Source organism: Plectropomus leopardus, chromosome 7, assembly GCF_026936395.1.
Source record: "Plectropomus leopardus strain MGB_pleo_1.0 chromosome 7, ASM2693639v1, whole genome shotgun sequence".
In the NCBI taxonomy this organism is placed as follows: Eukaryota; Metazoa; Chordata; class Actinopteri; order Perciformes; family Serranidae; genus Plectropomus; species Plectropomus leopardus.
Genome location: NC_142182.1, coordinates 9,054,123 through 9,070,775, shown reverse-complemented (window position 1 = coordinate 9,070,775; position 16,653 = coordinate 9,054,123). Strand labels below are relative to the sequence as shown.

Sequence of the window (16,653 nt, the reverse complement as noted above, 5' to 3'; positions counted from 1 at the left end):
GTTTTCCAAAAAGGGGAGGGGTGCAGCACTTCTTCTGCCACTAGACGGCAATACCTGTGACCAATCACACCTGAAGCACTTTTTGCACTTACTAAGGGTTTTTTCCTTAAGTCTAAATTCTTGCTTGTGTTTTACGTCGCTTTGGATAAAAGCGTCTGTTAAATGAAATTGTAGAATTGTAGAATCACTGTTTAACTGCACGACAGAGAGGTTTCTGGATGCTGATTTAAAATATGTTTGAAATATTTTTGTAGAATTTCTCTCTTGAAAACAGTGATTTAGAGAGATTTAAATCGCTAACTCTCTCGGTCCATACTTTGCCTTCACAAACACTGGGATCATCTGCAGTTGGTTTAATGGAGTTTCCTAAAATCAGTCAAAAGAAAATTGGGGATGCAGTGTTTGTCAGTTACGCCTCAGAGCTCTGGACACTTTACTCCACACTGTCGCCTTTAACTAGTTCTGATTTAACTGCTTTGTTTTTTGCTTCACACTTACATACTGCTGCACCTTTATAAAATGTTTTATTTTCCTTAATTTCATGCATTTTATGCACTCTATTTTTAGATTTATTATTATTAATATTATCTCAGTGGGTTTTATTTTCCATCTTATGTTATGCATTCTGTGCATTCTTTTTTTTATTGTCATTTTTATCTTACTTTTACTAGTATTATCAAGTGGGTTTTAGCCATGTGAAGATGCACTCTATGTATTCTTTTCTTTTCTGATCTGATCTTATTTTTACATGTGGGTTTTGTCATGTCTTCTATGTCTTTTCATGTGATGCACTTGGTGCATATAATTTCTTTGCATGTTGGGCTGCATTTCTTGTATGAATGGTGCTATACAAATTTTTATTATTAATATGTGTCTCTGGTAAAAATGAGCTGCAGTTTGATTGTAATCTGAGTTTACATGATCAGTGAAAAAAACAGGGAGTGTCTGAACGTGTCTGACAGGTTCAATCAACTTGGCTCAGATGCTCTGTTTTTTTTAACTATTAATACTCTGAAGTGCATGGATGAGGTACTCAATAAAGCCACCTTCCAGCACTGACACTGATCTGATTTCGCTAAAGACCCTTTAGCACAGTACAAGTCTCAACTTTTCCAGAGGGTTCAAAATCCTTTTTAGATGGATCAGAGCCAGCTCAGGGTGTAACTTCATGGCTTCTGAGGGCCCCTCAGCCGACAGGGGCCCCCGAAGGAGCACAACATATGAACGATCCCGTGTCTCTCTGTCGGACTTTTGTTATAATTTGAATATTTAAAGATGAATACCAAGATTTAGAGGCATGGACCTTGTTTGTCACCTGTCTGCACCCATAAATTCCCCCAAATGCATTTTGCTCTTAACAGTCTGTCAAGAGTTTAGATTTTATATTATCACAAATTTTAGGATTATCCTGTTTAACAAGGTTTCTGTCACCCCAATGCTGTAAAGCTTGTTGTAATTTGCAGGTTTATCTCACCACATCACGCTTTTTGTCTTGTCATTTGTCTCAGGGGTGTCGAAACTTTTTTGAATGGGTCCCAAATTATATAATATGAAAACACCTGGGGGCCAAGTGTTTCTCGCATCATATAGCTTATTTAAAAAAACAGCAACACAAACAAACAATTCAAATGCAACAGTTTCTTCTTTCACTGAAGATGTATTCAGTTTTTTCCTGAAAGCAGCGTTCCTCACTGTCCACTTTACACTTCTTTGCTGTGGCCATGTCTGCTTTATGACAAGGATTATCTGCTGTTAGGTAACCATTCAGTTTGCTAGTTTACTCTCTGTTCATGAAAACACATTAGTTACTGCTTGATGCGTGTCTATGAGCTGTATTACAGTCCTTCCATTGTGAACTGAAGGGAAAACATGCAAAGTGATCATGCTTGATTAACAAATATTGTGTGTCAGGCCAGAGTATAATTTGAAAGTCAAGCAAAGAGCTGCTTAAAATTGGTCCGAGGGCAACACTTGGACCCAGGGCTGGACTTTGGACTTTGTAATACAGTGCGTGCTACTAATTCTTATTTGTTTGCTATTTTTTATGGTTGTGATGTTTATGTACTTATGTAATTTGTTTGTAATTTGTTTTGCAGGCAGGTGTAGCCAGCCTGTGGCTGCAATCTAGCACATTTACATGCAAATGTTCATCAGTGTGCACTGTCCCTTTTCTTAAATAGATTTTAAAAAATATGTTGTGTCTGTGTGAAGGTTTGGGCTCTGCTATGAATCAGGGTGAGGACAGAGAGGGGGGACTCGCTCCCTCTAAAACCAGTCTGTGTTGGGAACATGACAGCCAGACCAAAGCTCAGAGGTGAGATGAGCATCTCTAACTGTCCATGACTCAGATCACTTCCCCATCAGTATTCACAGTCAAAGATCTGTGTGTGTTGAACAGACCAGAATCTCCTGGACCTGGACCTGAAGCCTGCTGTGTGTCCTCTAAGAGTGACTGGTCTTTGGATGGACCTGTTAACATCAACGATGGACATCCATTTGATCAAAAGTAATATTTTTTTCTCAAATTTTGATGTCACCAGTTTCAAAACATCCAAAATTCAAAATAATGTTCAACAGAATTTCAGTGTTTTCTGTGAATTCATCAGTGTTCGTGTTTCTGTTAGGATCCAGCATGAGAGACCAGATCTGTCCTTTCAGAGTGACTGGTCTATTGTTGAACCTCTAACCTTTAAAGATGGACACCAGTATGAACAAAAGTAATCATTTATCACAGTTGTTATCAGTTTTAAAACATTCAAAAGTCAACACAATTTTCAGGAAAAGTTCAGTTTATCTGTGAATGTATTAGTGTTTGTGATTCTGTCAGGATCCATCATGCGAGACCAGACTCTCCTGGATCTGAACCTGGACCCAGTTGTGTGTCCATCAGGAGTGGTTGGTCCATGGACAAACCAACTGTGTTTAAAGATGAAAAGCACTCTGATAGTCTGAGGTAAGAGTATAAACTGGAAGTTAGTTACAATTTTAATACATGTAAAGGCAGAAAGTAACACAAGCGACACAAAACATATTTGATGATATTTGATTCCTCTTTAAGGAAAAAAAAAGTCTACCAGCGTACACATTCAAAAGCAGTTAAATATTAGGTGCTGGACAGAACAAAAATGGATACAAAAATAGAGTCCGCACACTAGATGATGCTCCCATTATCATCATCAGCATCATCTAGTGTGCGGACTCTATTTTTGTGTTTTTGCATTATAGACTGTTCCTTTACCACAATCTCTCTGGGCAACACTGCAGCTCATCGTTTGGCCCAAGATAAATACCTACCAAATATATTATCAGCTGCCAGCAAGAAAGCTGTGAATGGTTACAGGCCGGACCTCCGACAAAGACTGACTAGATGGATATTGTTACGACTATTCAAGGGATGGAAAGAATAACTTTTTTATTAAGTTTACGGACTGATGAATTTCTAAGGTACTGGGAGAGATCGATTGTATATGTGACTTCACAAGATGATCACTGAATAATTACCATAGGAACTGACTTGTATGAACTAATTAATTAATTTTTATTTTAGTGTCATACCACCTAGTTGCCCATCCCCCATTGGATTATGTGACACCTTTACAACAAAGAAAACAATAGTCAACAGAACGTATTTCATTACATTGCTGTATTGCTTGTATTGCTGGCCAAAAATCATAGTTAGAGCTTATATATATATATATATATATATATATATATATATATATATATATATATATATATATATATATGTATATATGTGTGTGTGTGTATGTACGTGTGTGTGTGTGTGTGTATATATAGTCTTTTCTTGAATGTATTTATTTATTATTTATTTATTTTAGACACACACACACACACACACACACACACACACATATATATACATATACACGCACATATACTGTATGTGTGTGTGTGTATGTATATATATATATATATATATATGTATGTATAAAATAAATAAAATCAATTCAAGAAAATAAAAATAAATAGGCATATCCATTAGTGAAATTGCTTGGAAAAAATGATTATATTTATAATAATTATTATATAGAATAATGAAAAATTCAGTATAATTTTCGGCATTGTTGTATCTCCTGCACGTTTATCAGTGTTTGTGTTTCTATCAGGCTCCAACAGCAGGGACCAGTCTACCGTGCACTCAACTCCGTATCAATGAAGAGCCATGGGTCTCTGTATTGACCTATTGGGTTCAAAGATGGACTCCACTCTGATCAAATGGAATTATTTATCTAAATTGTTGTTTTTAGTATTAAAACAGTCAAAGGTAAAAATAATTTTCAGCAGAATGTCAGTATTCCTTTAAATTTTTCAGTGTTTGTGTGTCTGTCAGGCTCAAACAGCAGGGACCAGTCTACCGTGCACTCAGCTCTGTTTCCATGAAAATAGACCACATCAGAAAGTTAAACTCCAAGATGCAAGAAAAGTGTTTTACCAAGTAAAGTACTCTTTTTATAAATGGCTAAATATAAACAGTATCTTACCCAGAAAGATTTGTAAAGATGTCCTGTGTTTGTAGGAGGATCCAGCTGTGTTTCTACCAGGATCCATCAGATCACACCACTGTAACACTGTGTACCTTATTTGTTTAAAGTCATCAAATTTGCTCCACAGAGTTCAGCAGCAGAGATCAGAGGTTCCCAGTTGTCAGTCTGCCCGGCAGCATCAAACACACCTGAACTCCATATTTATGGTGTGTAAACATACAAACACAACATTATTTCCTACAAATCACAATCATATGTTACTAAACGGCTTTTATTATTACACTGCACTGGCAACTTAATCTCGGCCTGGATTGTTTTTTCAGATAACATTTTTATGAATGAATTCCATTTTACATTCATGTATCAGAACGTGTTTGAAAAGTTAAGGCTGATAGCTTGATGAAAACTGAAAAGAAGGTCAAATCATGACAGAGCCTGTGAAAGGCAGATACAGACACAGATGTTGTACTTTAAATCAATGCAGACTTTTCCTGTATGAAACCAGACAAGGATTTTTGTCTAAAAAAAAAAAAACAGAACTGTGAGAGTTTCAACAGAACCAGAACACAGTTTCATGATGCTGCAGTCAGCATATTTTGTTGTATGATCATATAATTATGAGTAAAACTAATAAACTATGGGGAATATTTTCAAAGAAGACAACATCTATAATGCATTATGAAGGCATTCGTTGTGAATTATAATGCATTTATAATGCTTTATGACTACAATTATAAACACATAATGCTTACTGATGCACTATATCAACAGTCATAAAACATCATAGATGTGATTTATGATTTATACGTGTAAAGGGTCTTTTTTGATGCCCTTGACTAGTTATAAACTAGAGTTTGACTGATAGGGCTTATAATGCATTATAAATACCTATACTCACCTACACACACATCAACAATCAGCTCTAGTAAGGGCTCATAGTGTGCTATTACAGTCCAGGCAGTATCATTTAAGTTATTGTATTTGTTACGTAAAGTGAGGTACACATTGATGAATATATTATCACGTGTGCTTCATCATAATGTTTTAATTGTTGGTGTTAAGCAGAATGTGACACATTTTCATGCATTTATAAGAATCTATGCCGCATCATATGTGATCAATACCTACCAAAGATCCTTTTTATTCTGTTCCAGCTGCTGGAGGATAACATTGTCAAGTTTGTGAAGAAGGAGCTGAATAAACTCCAGAGAGTTCTGAGTTCAGATTACCCAGAATGCTCAGAGAGTCAGAGTGAGGATGACGAGGTGTTGGAGGATGAAGAGCAGAGGAAGAGCAGCAGAGAGGCATTTCTGAAGATCACGCTGAACTTCCTGAGGAGAATGAAGCAGGAGGAGCTGGCTGACTGTCTGCAGAGAAGTAAGATGGTTATAGTAGTATATATATATATATATATATAGTATTTATTATATGCCTGATTTGTCTGATGCACCTTTGAGGATGGTATGTTTTGTTTTTTTGTTTTGTATATATTTTGTTTATATATGAATTACTCTGGGTCAGAAGCAGTCACAAATTTATCTGATGTGATGAAGAGTTTTCATGAAGGAGAAGAAATATCTTGTTTTAAAGGTTATATTCATTAGATTTATTGAAGCCTCCATTGATTGAGCTTCTTATTTGTCCATCCAGGAGGTGCTGTAGTGTGCCAACTTAAACTCAAGTCTAACCTGCAGAAAAAGTACCAGTGTGTGTTTGAGGGGATCGCTAAAGCAGGAAAACCAACCCCTCTGAATGACATCTACACTGAGCTCTACATCACAGAGGGAGGGACTGCGGACGTCAATAACGAACATGAAGTCAGACAGATTGAAACAGCATCCAGGAAACCAGACAGACCAGAAACAACCATCAGCCAAGAAGACATATTTAAAGGCTCACTTGGAAGACACAAACCAATCAGAACAGTGATGACAAAGGGAGTGGCCGGTATTGGGAAAACAGTCTTAACACAGAAGTTCACTTTGGACTGGGCTGAAGACAAAGCCAACCAGGACATACAGTTCACATTTCCATTCACTTTCAGAGAGCTGAATGTGCTGAAAGAGAAAAAGTGCAGCTTGGTGGAACTTGTTCATTACTTCTTTTCTGAAACCAAAGAAGCAGGAATCTGCAGGTTTGAGGAGTTCCAGGTCGTGTTCATCTTTGACGGTCTGGATGAGTGTCGACTTCCTCTGGACTTCCACAACAATGAGACCCTGACTGATGTCACAGAGTCCACCTCAGTGGATGTGCTGCTGACAAACCTCATCAGGGGCAGACTGCTCCCCTCCGCTCGCCTCTGGATAACCACACGACCTGCAGCCGCCAATCAGATCCCTCCTGAGTGTGTTGACATGGTGACAGAGGTCAGAGGGTTCACTGACCCACAGAAGGAGGAGTACTTCAGGAAGAGATTCAGAGATGAGGAGCAGGCCGGCAGGATCATCTCCCACATCAAGACATCGCGGAGCCTCCACATCATGTGCCACATCCCAGTCTTCTGCTGGATCACTGCTACAGTTCTGGAGGACGTTTTGAAGACCAGAGAGGGAGGAGAGCTGCCCAAGACCCTGACTGAGATGTACATCCACTTCCTAGTGGTTCAGACCAAACTGAAGAGCATCAAGTATCATAAAAGTACCGAGATGGATCCACACTGGAGTCCAGAGAGCAGGAGGATGATTGAGTCTCTGGGAAAACTGGCTTTTGAGCAGCTGCAGAAAGGCAACCTGATTTTTTATGAATCGGACCTGATTGAGTGTGGCATCGACATCAGAGCAGCCTCAGTGTACTCAGGAGTGTTCACACAGATCTTTAAAGAGGAAAGGGGACTGTACCAGGACAAAATGTTCTGCTTCGTCCATCTGAGTGTTCAGGAGTTTCTGGCTGCTCTTCATGTCCATCTGACCTTCATCAACTCTGGAGTCAATCTGATGACCGAAGAACAAACAACTTTCCATGCAGTCAGAGAGAAGCCTAAACGAACACATCTCTACCGCAGTGCTGTGGACAAGGCCTTACAGAGTCCAAATGGACACCTGGACTTGTTCCTCCGCTTCCTCTTGGGTCTGTCACTGCAGACCAATCAGAGACTTCTACGAGGTCTTCTGACACAAACAGGAAGTGGTTCCCAGGCCAATCAGAAAACGACCAAGTACATCAAGAAGAAGATAAGCGAGAATCTGTCTCCAGAGAGAAGCATCAACCTGTTTCACTGTCTGAATGAACTGAATGATCGCTCTCTAGTGGAGGAGATCCAACAGTCCCTGAGATCAGGACGTCTGTCCACAGATATACTGTCCCCTGCTCAGTGGTCAGCGCTGGTCTTCATCTTACTGTCATCGGAAGAAGATCTGGACGTGTTTGACCTGAAGAAATACTCTGCTACAGAGGAGGCTCTTCTGAGGCTGCTGCCAGTGGTCAAAGCCTCCAACAAAGCTCTGTAAGTGCATGTGCAGTCGTGGCTGAAAAACATTTTTTTATTTCATTGTTAATAATACAGTGAATTTGTTTTTGATTCAGAACCTTAACATATCCTTTTACCTCATAAAATAAATACTGTCGCATTACTGCCGTGCTCAAATGACGTTAAAGGACACCCTTGAGTGTTATGTTACAATTTTACAACTATTACCAACAAAATAAAAATGTGTAATCAAAATGTATTCGAGTTCTGGGGCTATTAGCTCTCAAAATACACAGCTTTTAGCGACTCTTATTACCGTTTCCATGGAGATACATGGAGACGTACTTATCGCTGGAAAACAATCAGACACATCAGTAAAATCCTGTATGAAATCAAACCTAGTTTATTACTCCAGCAAGTAGGTCGAACCCTTGTAACGACCTATCAACGGACACATTTTCTAGTCCCTGTTGAGTCCGCCGGCCACCTTGTGCTTATGCTTTCAAGACATCGTGAGGTTTCCCAACTAAATAAATAAAGCAGATACAAACAGAAATGCTCAGTTTACTCCATCTTGGTACAGCTGAGATCACATTACATCAACAAACTTTACCTGTATTTTTAAGCTAGTAGTCTCGAATCACGGCACAGCTGATGGAGGATGCTGAACATTTCCAATAACTCAAGAGCAAAAGTCCAAAGGCTAAAATAAATGAAAAAAGATAGCGGCATCATCATTTACAAAATTCACAGCATGCCATTTAGCCTTTTAAAATCAATGTTTTCGATGCAATGAAATCACTCAGCCTGTATTTCCCATCAGTCCCAGATCTGGACTGAGTGTTTTTTAGTTTGCAGTTAAGTTTGCTGTTTTATGTTCATACATGCAAATGTCACTTTTTGTCAGGATTTATAACGTGTCTGTTCAGCACATCGTGGTTTATGCTGGTTTATGTCCTCTTTGTGTTAGTTTATAGTTTACACCATTAGTGAGTGTAAGGAGTGAGTGCACCTGCAGTCGTAGGTAGTTGTGATAGATCTTTGGCATTGGTTTTTCTGGCACCAAGTACACTTATGAACCTCCATAAACACCAACATGGTGTTTGTTATGATTGTTGTCCACGTGAGTATTGAAGTCCCCTAGAAGACCTATGGAGACCCCGGTTGTTACCCTTTCCAGTACGCCGCTCAGAGCCTCTAAGAGGGCCACGTACTCCAGACTGCTGTTCTGTGCATCAGCACAAACCACAGTCAGAGACCTCTCAACGCCACGAATTCTCCGAGACGGTCAAGAGGCTTCTTTACCCGAGAGTCTAAGATAGTTTTTTGGTTTTGTTTCAGGGCAAACCCAAACAAATACATATGTGGACAACAAAATATGTTTCAATTCCACAATGTACTTAAAGAAATTGTGTATTATTTGAAAAAGAACATGCAAGGTGCCAATATTTTTGGCTATGACTGTATCACAGGAAGAATCAGTATTATCAGGAAGTAAAGCAAAAGATTTAAAGTTGAACATTTTGCTTTTGATTCTGTCTTAATTCTTTTTCAGGTTGAGTGGGTGCAACCTCTCAGAGAGAAGCTGTGAAGCTCTGTCCTCCGTCCTCAGCTCCCCGTCCTGTAGTCTGAGAGAGCTCGACCTGAGTAACAACGACCTGCAGGATTCAGGAGTGGAGCTGCTGTCAAAGGGACTGGAAAGTCCACATTGTAAACTGGAAACTCTCAGGTCAGGATTTGCCTGTTTGTTATCAGCTGACCATTTAAATGCGTCTTCCATGTAATAATTATGTAATGACAATAAAATATGTATTTATTGATTTTTAGAGCAGTATTAGAATATGATGGGGAAAAAGCACACCAACAGAACAGCAAAAAAAAAACAAAAAACAAAAATGAAAATAAAAAAAGGACAGACCAGAAAAGAAACCCCACATACATTATCAAATGAGTTGCAAGTTATTGAGATACGACACAATGATACAGTTAACCTGTTAGACCGTTGTGACAGAGAAATTTCTTATTGTAGCAGTGACATCATAGTGTTTAACAGCCAGTCAGTGCTAGATACACACAGAAGACTTGATTGATTTTATAGGAAAAGATGTAAAAAAAAAATACAAAAAAAGAAAGAGAAAGAGTTTCTCCCTGTTTGACATACTAAATCTTATTTTCAGTGTTGCAGTACTATTGTAGTACATTGCTGTATTGACTTTTTCCTCATTTCAGTCTGTCAGGCTGCCTGGTCACAGTGGAAGGCTGCGCTGCTCTGGCCTCAGCTCTGAGCTCCAACCCCTCACACCTGAGAGAGCTGGACCTGAGCTACAATCACCCGGGAGACTTAGGAGTGAAGCTCCTGTCCTCTGAAAAGACGGATCCACACTGGAGACTGGACACTCTCAGGTATGGTCAGACAACAACAGCACACACACTGTTTCTCCATTACACTGGCAAACTGAGGAACAATGTCTTATGAGAGAATGAGCTGGTCTGGCTGTGTTTCCTCCTCCAGGGTGGACCACGGTGGACAACAGAGACTGACACGTGGTCTGAGGAAGTGTAAGTGTAGATTCAGTTTGATTCGTGCAAAAAGGTCAGCACACGGTCAAGTCACGGTCAACAATGGGCCTCATGCAAAAAAAAACTATATATAAAAAAACAAATGTTCTCTTATGTTTGTTTGCTCGTATCCAGGATTCGTTCTTATTTTGTTAACACCCATGGATTTTTGGGATTCACCTATGTTTTTTTAATTTTGCTTTTCTCTTAAGTCAGAGAAAATTGTACGAGTGGTCTAGAGCACTCTGATCAAGATAAGAGAAAAACATCTCGCTCTCACAGTCCACAAATTGTTGTCCAACACAAAGAAAAATAAGTTATATAATTGAGGAAAATTATAAATGCATTAATATCATTTAATCAAATTTAGATGGGGTTTTAAAGGAATTATAATGACTGGATTATCACATTTCAGGTGTAAAGGGATACTACTATACTCAGTCTATTCATTGTAATTATTGTAATTTCACTTGCTGTGTGTCCCTCTGCTGAATGGAGCTGAACTGTTATTAAGTACATTTACTTGTACTGTACTTATCTAAGGGTTACTTTTACTTAACTTGATTATTTTAATCTCATGCCACTTTCCACTTCTATTACACTACTCGTTTTACTCCACTATTATTTACAGAAGCCCTGAGGGACAAATGAGAATTTGGTTTTCAAAATGAAAAGTCCCCTGGTGGTGCAGTTCAGCCTCTTGTGGTCAAAAAGAGTATTACAAAAAGAAACACTTGATAAAATGATCCTTATTTTACTTTAGAAAAAAAATGTTTTTCTTACCCCCCCCCCAAAAAAATTTTCTTGCCCCAAAAAGAAATTATTTTTGCCCCCCCCCCCAAAAAAAATTACTCCCCCAAGAGAAAACAAAACTTTTTTTTTTCACACAAATCAAAATAAATGAAAATATACAAGTGTAGCTGCAACAAGTAGTTGATCCATTAAAAAATTAATTGGCCACTATTTCTTTTGTGTAAGTCATCTTTAATGCAAAAAAAAACATGGTTTCAGATCTTTAATTCTTTTAATTATTTTGATTTATTAAATTTATTTAAACCTTTTTGCATGTGTACTTTTACTTTATTACTTAAATGTGCCTTCATGAAATCACATTTTATTTTCTTTAAGTTTATTTTACAGTAGGCCTACATCGGTCTCACTAATGCAGAAGTTCTTTCTCTTCCTCCAGTTTTACTTGGTGCCACCTCTACAGTCTTATGCATGTGACCAAGTCTTTGCACACGCACAAAATCTGCCCTTATATAGAGTTTAGGAGGTGTTACCTCTGCTAATAGGTGACTTAGGATAAAGTGGGATTCATCACAGAGCACACCTGGGTAAGAGCAAATTTGGGTGGTTAAGAGTTAAGAGTGCATCTGGAGTTGACTTCTCTTATATTATATATATATATATATATATATATGTATATGTATATATATATATTATTTTTTTTACCAGAAAATTTAGAAAAAATGTAAGAAAAATGTAAAAGAATGTTGCTGCATGAGGCCCATTGTTAGTAAATTTGCCACTAAATGTTTACAATATTCAAAGACTGTCGAATTGGCTACATTATTTTAATCATCTTTAAAAAACACTAAAATTTAACAACATACTGATAAATATAGGGGGGAAAATTAAACAGTTGTATTTGCTGATCAGCTGCTGCTGTATTATGTCTGGTTCTCTCTTTCAGGGTCCTGCAAACTCACACTGGACACAAACACAGCAGACAGATACTTAAAACTGTCTGACAAAAAACGCAAGGTGACGGTGGTGAAGAGAGAGCAGTCGTATCCCGATCATTCGGAGAGGTTTGACTGCTGGCAGCTGCTGGGTCAGAATGGTGTGACTGGCCGCTGTTACTGGGAGGTGGAATGGAAAGGGGAGGTGTGTGTAGCAGTGACTTACAGAGGAATCAGCAGGAGACGGCACAGAGATGACTGCTGGTTCGGAGGGAATAACCAGTCCTGGAGTCTGCTCTGCTCCGATGATGGTTCCTCTGTCTGGCACAATAACAGAAAGACATCTTCATCCTTCTCTGTCTCTGACAGAGTGGCAGTCTATGTGGACTGTCCTGCTGGCATCTTGTCCTTCTTCAGTGTCTTCTCTGACACACTGATCCACCTCCACACCTTTAACACCACATTCACTGAACCTCTGTATCCTGGCTTTGGATTTGGGTTTAAGTCTGAGGCGTTTCCTGGTTCCTCAGTGACTCTGTGTTCAGTGTGAGAAAGAAATCTTCCTCCTTTGTACAGAAACAATGGCGCAGGTAGCCTTCTTCCTTTATCTAGTGCATGTACAGTTTCTTTAATGATTTTGTACATTTGGGAATTCTGATTTTTTGGAGGCAGTCTATCATCTCCCATCCCTCTGCCAATTCAGCGTACCCAGCCCAGTTATCCTTTGGGTCAATCTGACCCCAAATCTTTTGCTATCAAAATATATTTTTTATACTTATGTAAACAGATCTATTGGCCCTAAATTCCAAAACGAAGGGAAAAATGTTTGGTAATGGGTTGGACTGAAGTGAACTAAAGTAACACAGAATTGATTGACAGTTTATACAATATGCCTTAAATAACAGTCAAAACAGGTTCATGGCAACAGATCTAATCTAATGTTCAAAGAACTTTTTAAGGATGTTTATCGTTTATAGCACCTGCTACCAAATAAGCTAGAGTGTAGCTTCACTAAATTTGAACCAGAGAGATTCAAAAGAGCTGCTCATCAAACTAAGTGCATACTTTAAGTTTTCGTATCTTTTTTGTCTTGGGAGAGAAAGCGTGCAGTACATATTTGCATGTAAAAGGTGTTTTCAACAGTTTGAAAAAACAACTTTTGCTGACTTGCTAACCTGGTGCCGCATTCACAAAACATCTTAAGGCTAAAAATGGCTCTTCAAACGAGCCAAGTTTGCAGAAACTCCTGACAGTGAGGGGCACGTCAGGCCTGACTTCAGAGGAGTATTCCACTGATTTAGCACTGTACTTCTCTATCGTTTTTGGCTGGATCGCAGCTCGCGAGGCCAGCCATATCAAAGCGAAACTCCGTTAGTGACTGAGTGAAAGAGTTTGCACCACTGGTCAGTATAACTGATGGTGTGACGTTGCTGTTTTCTATGGAAGCCCTGAGGGGCAAGTGAGAAAAAATGTATTTCTGGTGATCCATTTTCGAAGTTCAAAAAAATATTTTTTTCATTTGTGAAATAGAGTGAAATTGCAATTGCAAGAAAAAAAAAATCACTTGGTTCCACACATGAAACAAAAAAAATGTTTTCTCCGTGTGTGGCACCGGTGAAAAAAAAGATTTTTCAGGAGGAAAATAACGCTCATTTTTCTAGGTGTTTCTTTTTATAATACTCATTTTGACCACAAGAGGCTGAAGCACACCACCAGGGGACTTTTCTTTTCTCTCACAACACAACATGCAACTCTTATTATTCAAATTCTGATATATGAAAGTATGTTACATAAAAGGTTATGGTCATAGTGGTCACCTGCAGTAGTTACAGCACACTGCGTTTGTGTTTTCTCATGTTTCATCGTCAAAATGCAAAATGTGACAGTTGTTCTTTCAAAGTAAATAATAGACACAGACACAGTGGACAGGCTGACAGACGCTGGCAGAGTGTATTACTGAAACGTTATTCCTCATTCTCAGAAAATAGATGTCATAGTCTACAATTTAAGTTTTATTTTGTTTGTGATTCATCGTTCACCAGTAGATGGCAGTGTGAGTATGCTGCAAAAATCCCTCCGTTCTCCTCTGCTGAAACTGATCTTTCTCTTCACTTGTGGACCTTTGTGGAACCAGTAAAACCTCCAGTCCAAACGGACCGTTTTAACTGGAACAACAAGTTTAAAGCAATATCCGAAGAGCGATCACATCTTAGTCTTTGGTCAGTGTGATTAACACAGTGCAGGTCACCATGACGACCTCAGGGGGGAAATTTCCATCTGCTCGTCTTCAAGCTTCTTTGTAAAATGTTTAATTTTTTAAAAAGTAGTATTAACTCTTTTGACATCACTTTTTTGTGCTGTGTCCACTCAACTTTCACATGTATTTAAACTTTTAAATCCTGAGCAAACAAGTTTGATTTCTTCTCCAGAAACATGGGGGAAAGATGTCCCAAAAAATGCTTGATTTTGTAGATTTAGAAATTTTTTTTTTAAAGGCCAGGGGGAAAAAAATCTAGAAAACTATATTTAAAAAGATCATAATTACATATGTAAACCTATGTTATAGAATCACTGTTATTTTTAAGCACATTTTAACTCATTTCCTTTTGGAAAATTAGAAAATTATATTTAAATTATATATTGAAAATTATGTTGCAGAATTCTTGCTATTTTTTTAGCACTTCCTTCCTTCCTTTTTTTGGCTATCTTTCAGTTATGTTTTTGTACTTCTTGACAAAATTTTTTTTTTGCCAATTTTTGGGTAATTTCTTCTTAGGCTGCTCATTGCCTTCTTCCGTTTTAGAAAGAAATCAAGTCAGATTGCTTCAGAGATTGAACCTTACTAATGGACATCTGTGATTTTCCTTCTGTTTAACCCGCAGTAGGAGATGAGGTAGTGAAAGGGGATCCACGTCACCGTAAAGTCAGATAACCTCTATAAAAGTCGCGTCTCACTTCCTGCAGTTTGTGCATTGGTGACAAATTCCACACTGTGCGTTTCTCTTTATAACCAGAGAAAAGGAGTGTCACGTGGAGTGTAAAACATGCCCAATTTTGTGGCGGAGGTTTTAAAAACACTCTGGAGGAATCCTCCTAAATCACAGGTTGAATGTAAATAAAACGTCTACTGTACTTAATAGTGAGATTTTGGGGTTCCTCACTTGGGTTGTTTCTTTTAATGCCACTTTTTGCCCGTACTCCAGTACGATTCAGAGGGAAATATTATACTTTTTACTTTATCTGACAGCTTTAGTTTGTTCTTTAGAAATTAAGAAATTAAGACTGAACATATGACAAGTTTATATGGCATAATATTTTTTTGATAAATTGAACTACCCAGCAGTAGATACAGGTACAGGTGGAAGCATTAGCTGATTAACAGAGCATTAAGTGTTATTTTATTAATTTTTAATTTCATTTATTAATTAAGTTTTTTGTTGTTATTTGCCCCCAGCTGCTATTTCAGTTAGCATAATAGGTTTTTAATTAACATCTTTAAAAACTGCTCTTTAAACCCTGATGAAACTCTCTGTTGTACCAGTTAACCCTTTGAAACTTGAGCAAACTGGATTGATATCTGTCAGAAACAGGAACAGGAAAAGAAAACACTTTTTTTTCTGTAAAGACACATAACTATGTAAAAGTTACATATATATATATATTTTTTTATTATTTTAAACACTATAGGCCCTGAATATAGTCTAGACATTTTTCCCTACTTTTTGTTTTTATTATTATCAATGTCTAGTAATTTCCCTCTATCTTTTTTAAAACTAAAATACTTTAATGCTTTCAGGTATTTGTGGGACATCTCTTGCCAAGTTGCTCATTGCCTTTTTTCTCATGTTTCCAAAAGAAGTCCGTCCAATTTGCTCACATATTAATCCTTTGAAAAATGAAAAAAATTGCTTGTTTTTTGCTTGCTTTTTTTCAAAAAGCTTGATTTCTTTCAAAAACACGAGGTGGAGGCAATGAGCAACTTAAGAAGAAATGACTCCCCCTAAAAAATAGCAAGCAATAAGTAAAAAGTAAAAAAAAAAACAAAAAAAAAACCTGAGAATTAGCACAAAAAATAAAATAAAAAAATAGAAAATTAAACAAAAACAAACAAGGAAATGTTCTTAAAGGTGTTTAAAAATAAAAATGATTTTGTAACATTTTACATATGCAGTTATAATAGTTTTGAATATAGTCCCTTGAAATTTGTCTCTGGCCTTTTTAGATATACAAAATCTTGCAAATTTTAGGACCTTTTCCCCCAATGTTTTCGATGAAGACGCCAGAACTGTTTTCTCAGTGTTCAAAGGGTTAAATATTTGTGGAAGGCGTCTCAATGCATGACAAGAGAAGTGATGTTTATCCAGGTTTTAAGGGGTTAAAGGTTTAAATGCATGTGGACGCAGAACAGGACTTGTTAAAATGTCACGTAAACACACCCAGCCCAACACCCTCGTGGAGCAATATTTTGACGAGGGGTCCCACTACCAGCACGCACGCG

General features: G+C 37.9%; 1 protein-coding gene across 2 annotated transcripts; it reads left to right on the top strand.

Moving 5' to 3' along the window:
• The first annotated feature begins 2,192 nt into the window (after positions 1-2,192).
• LOC121950684 (NACHT, LRR and PYD domains-containing protein 3-like) lies at positions 2,193-16,207 on the top strand. 2 transcript variants are annotated; one of them, XM_088079816.1, is made up of 12 exons: positions 2,193-2,314; positions 2,399-2,506; positions 2,625-2,717; positions 2,828-2,953; positions 4,352-4,456; positions 4,633-4,711; positions 5,660-5,882; positions 6,156-7,947; positions 9,467-9,640; positions 10,141-10,314; positions 10,424-10,470; positions 12,167-16,207. In XM_088079816.1, exons 1-12 carry the CDS (start codon positions 2,193-2,195, stop codon positions 12,703-12,705), a joined length of 3,582 nt encoding a protein of 1,193 aa, XP_087935942.1. In that variant the 3' UTR covers positions 12,706-16,207. The 2 variants fall into 2 exon arrangements, with proteins under 2 accessions (XP_087935942.1, XP_087935943.1); XM_088079817.1 differs by lacking the exon at positions 4,352-4,456.
• The last annotated feature ends 446 nt before the right edge of the window (positions 16,208-16,653 follow it).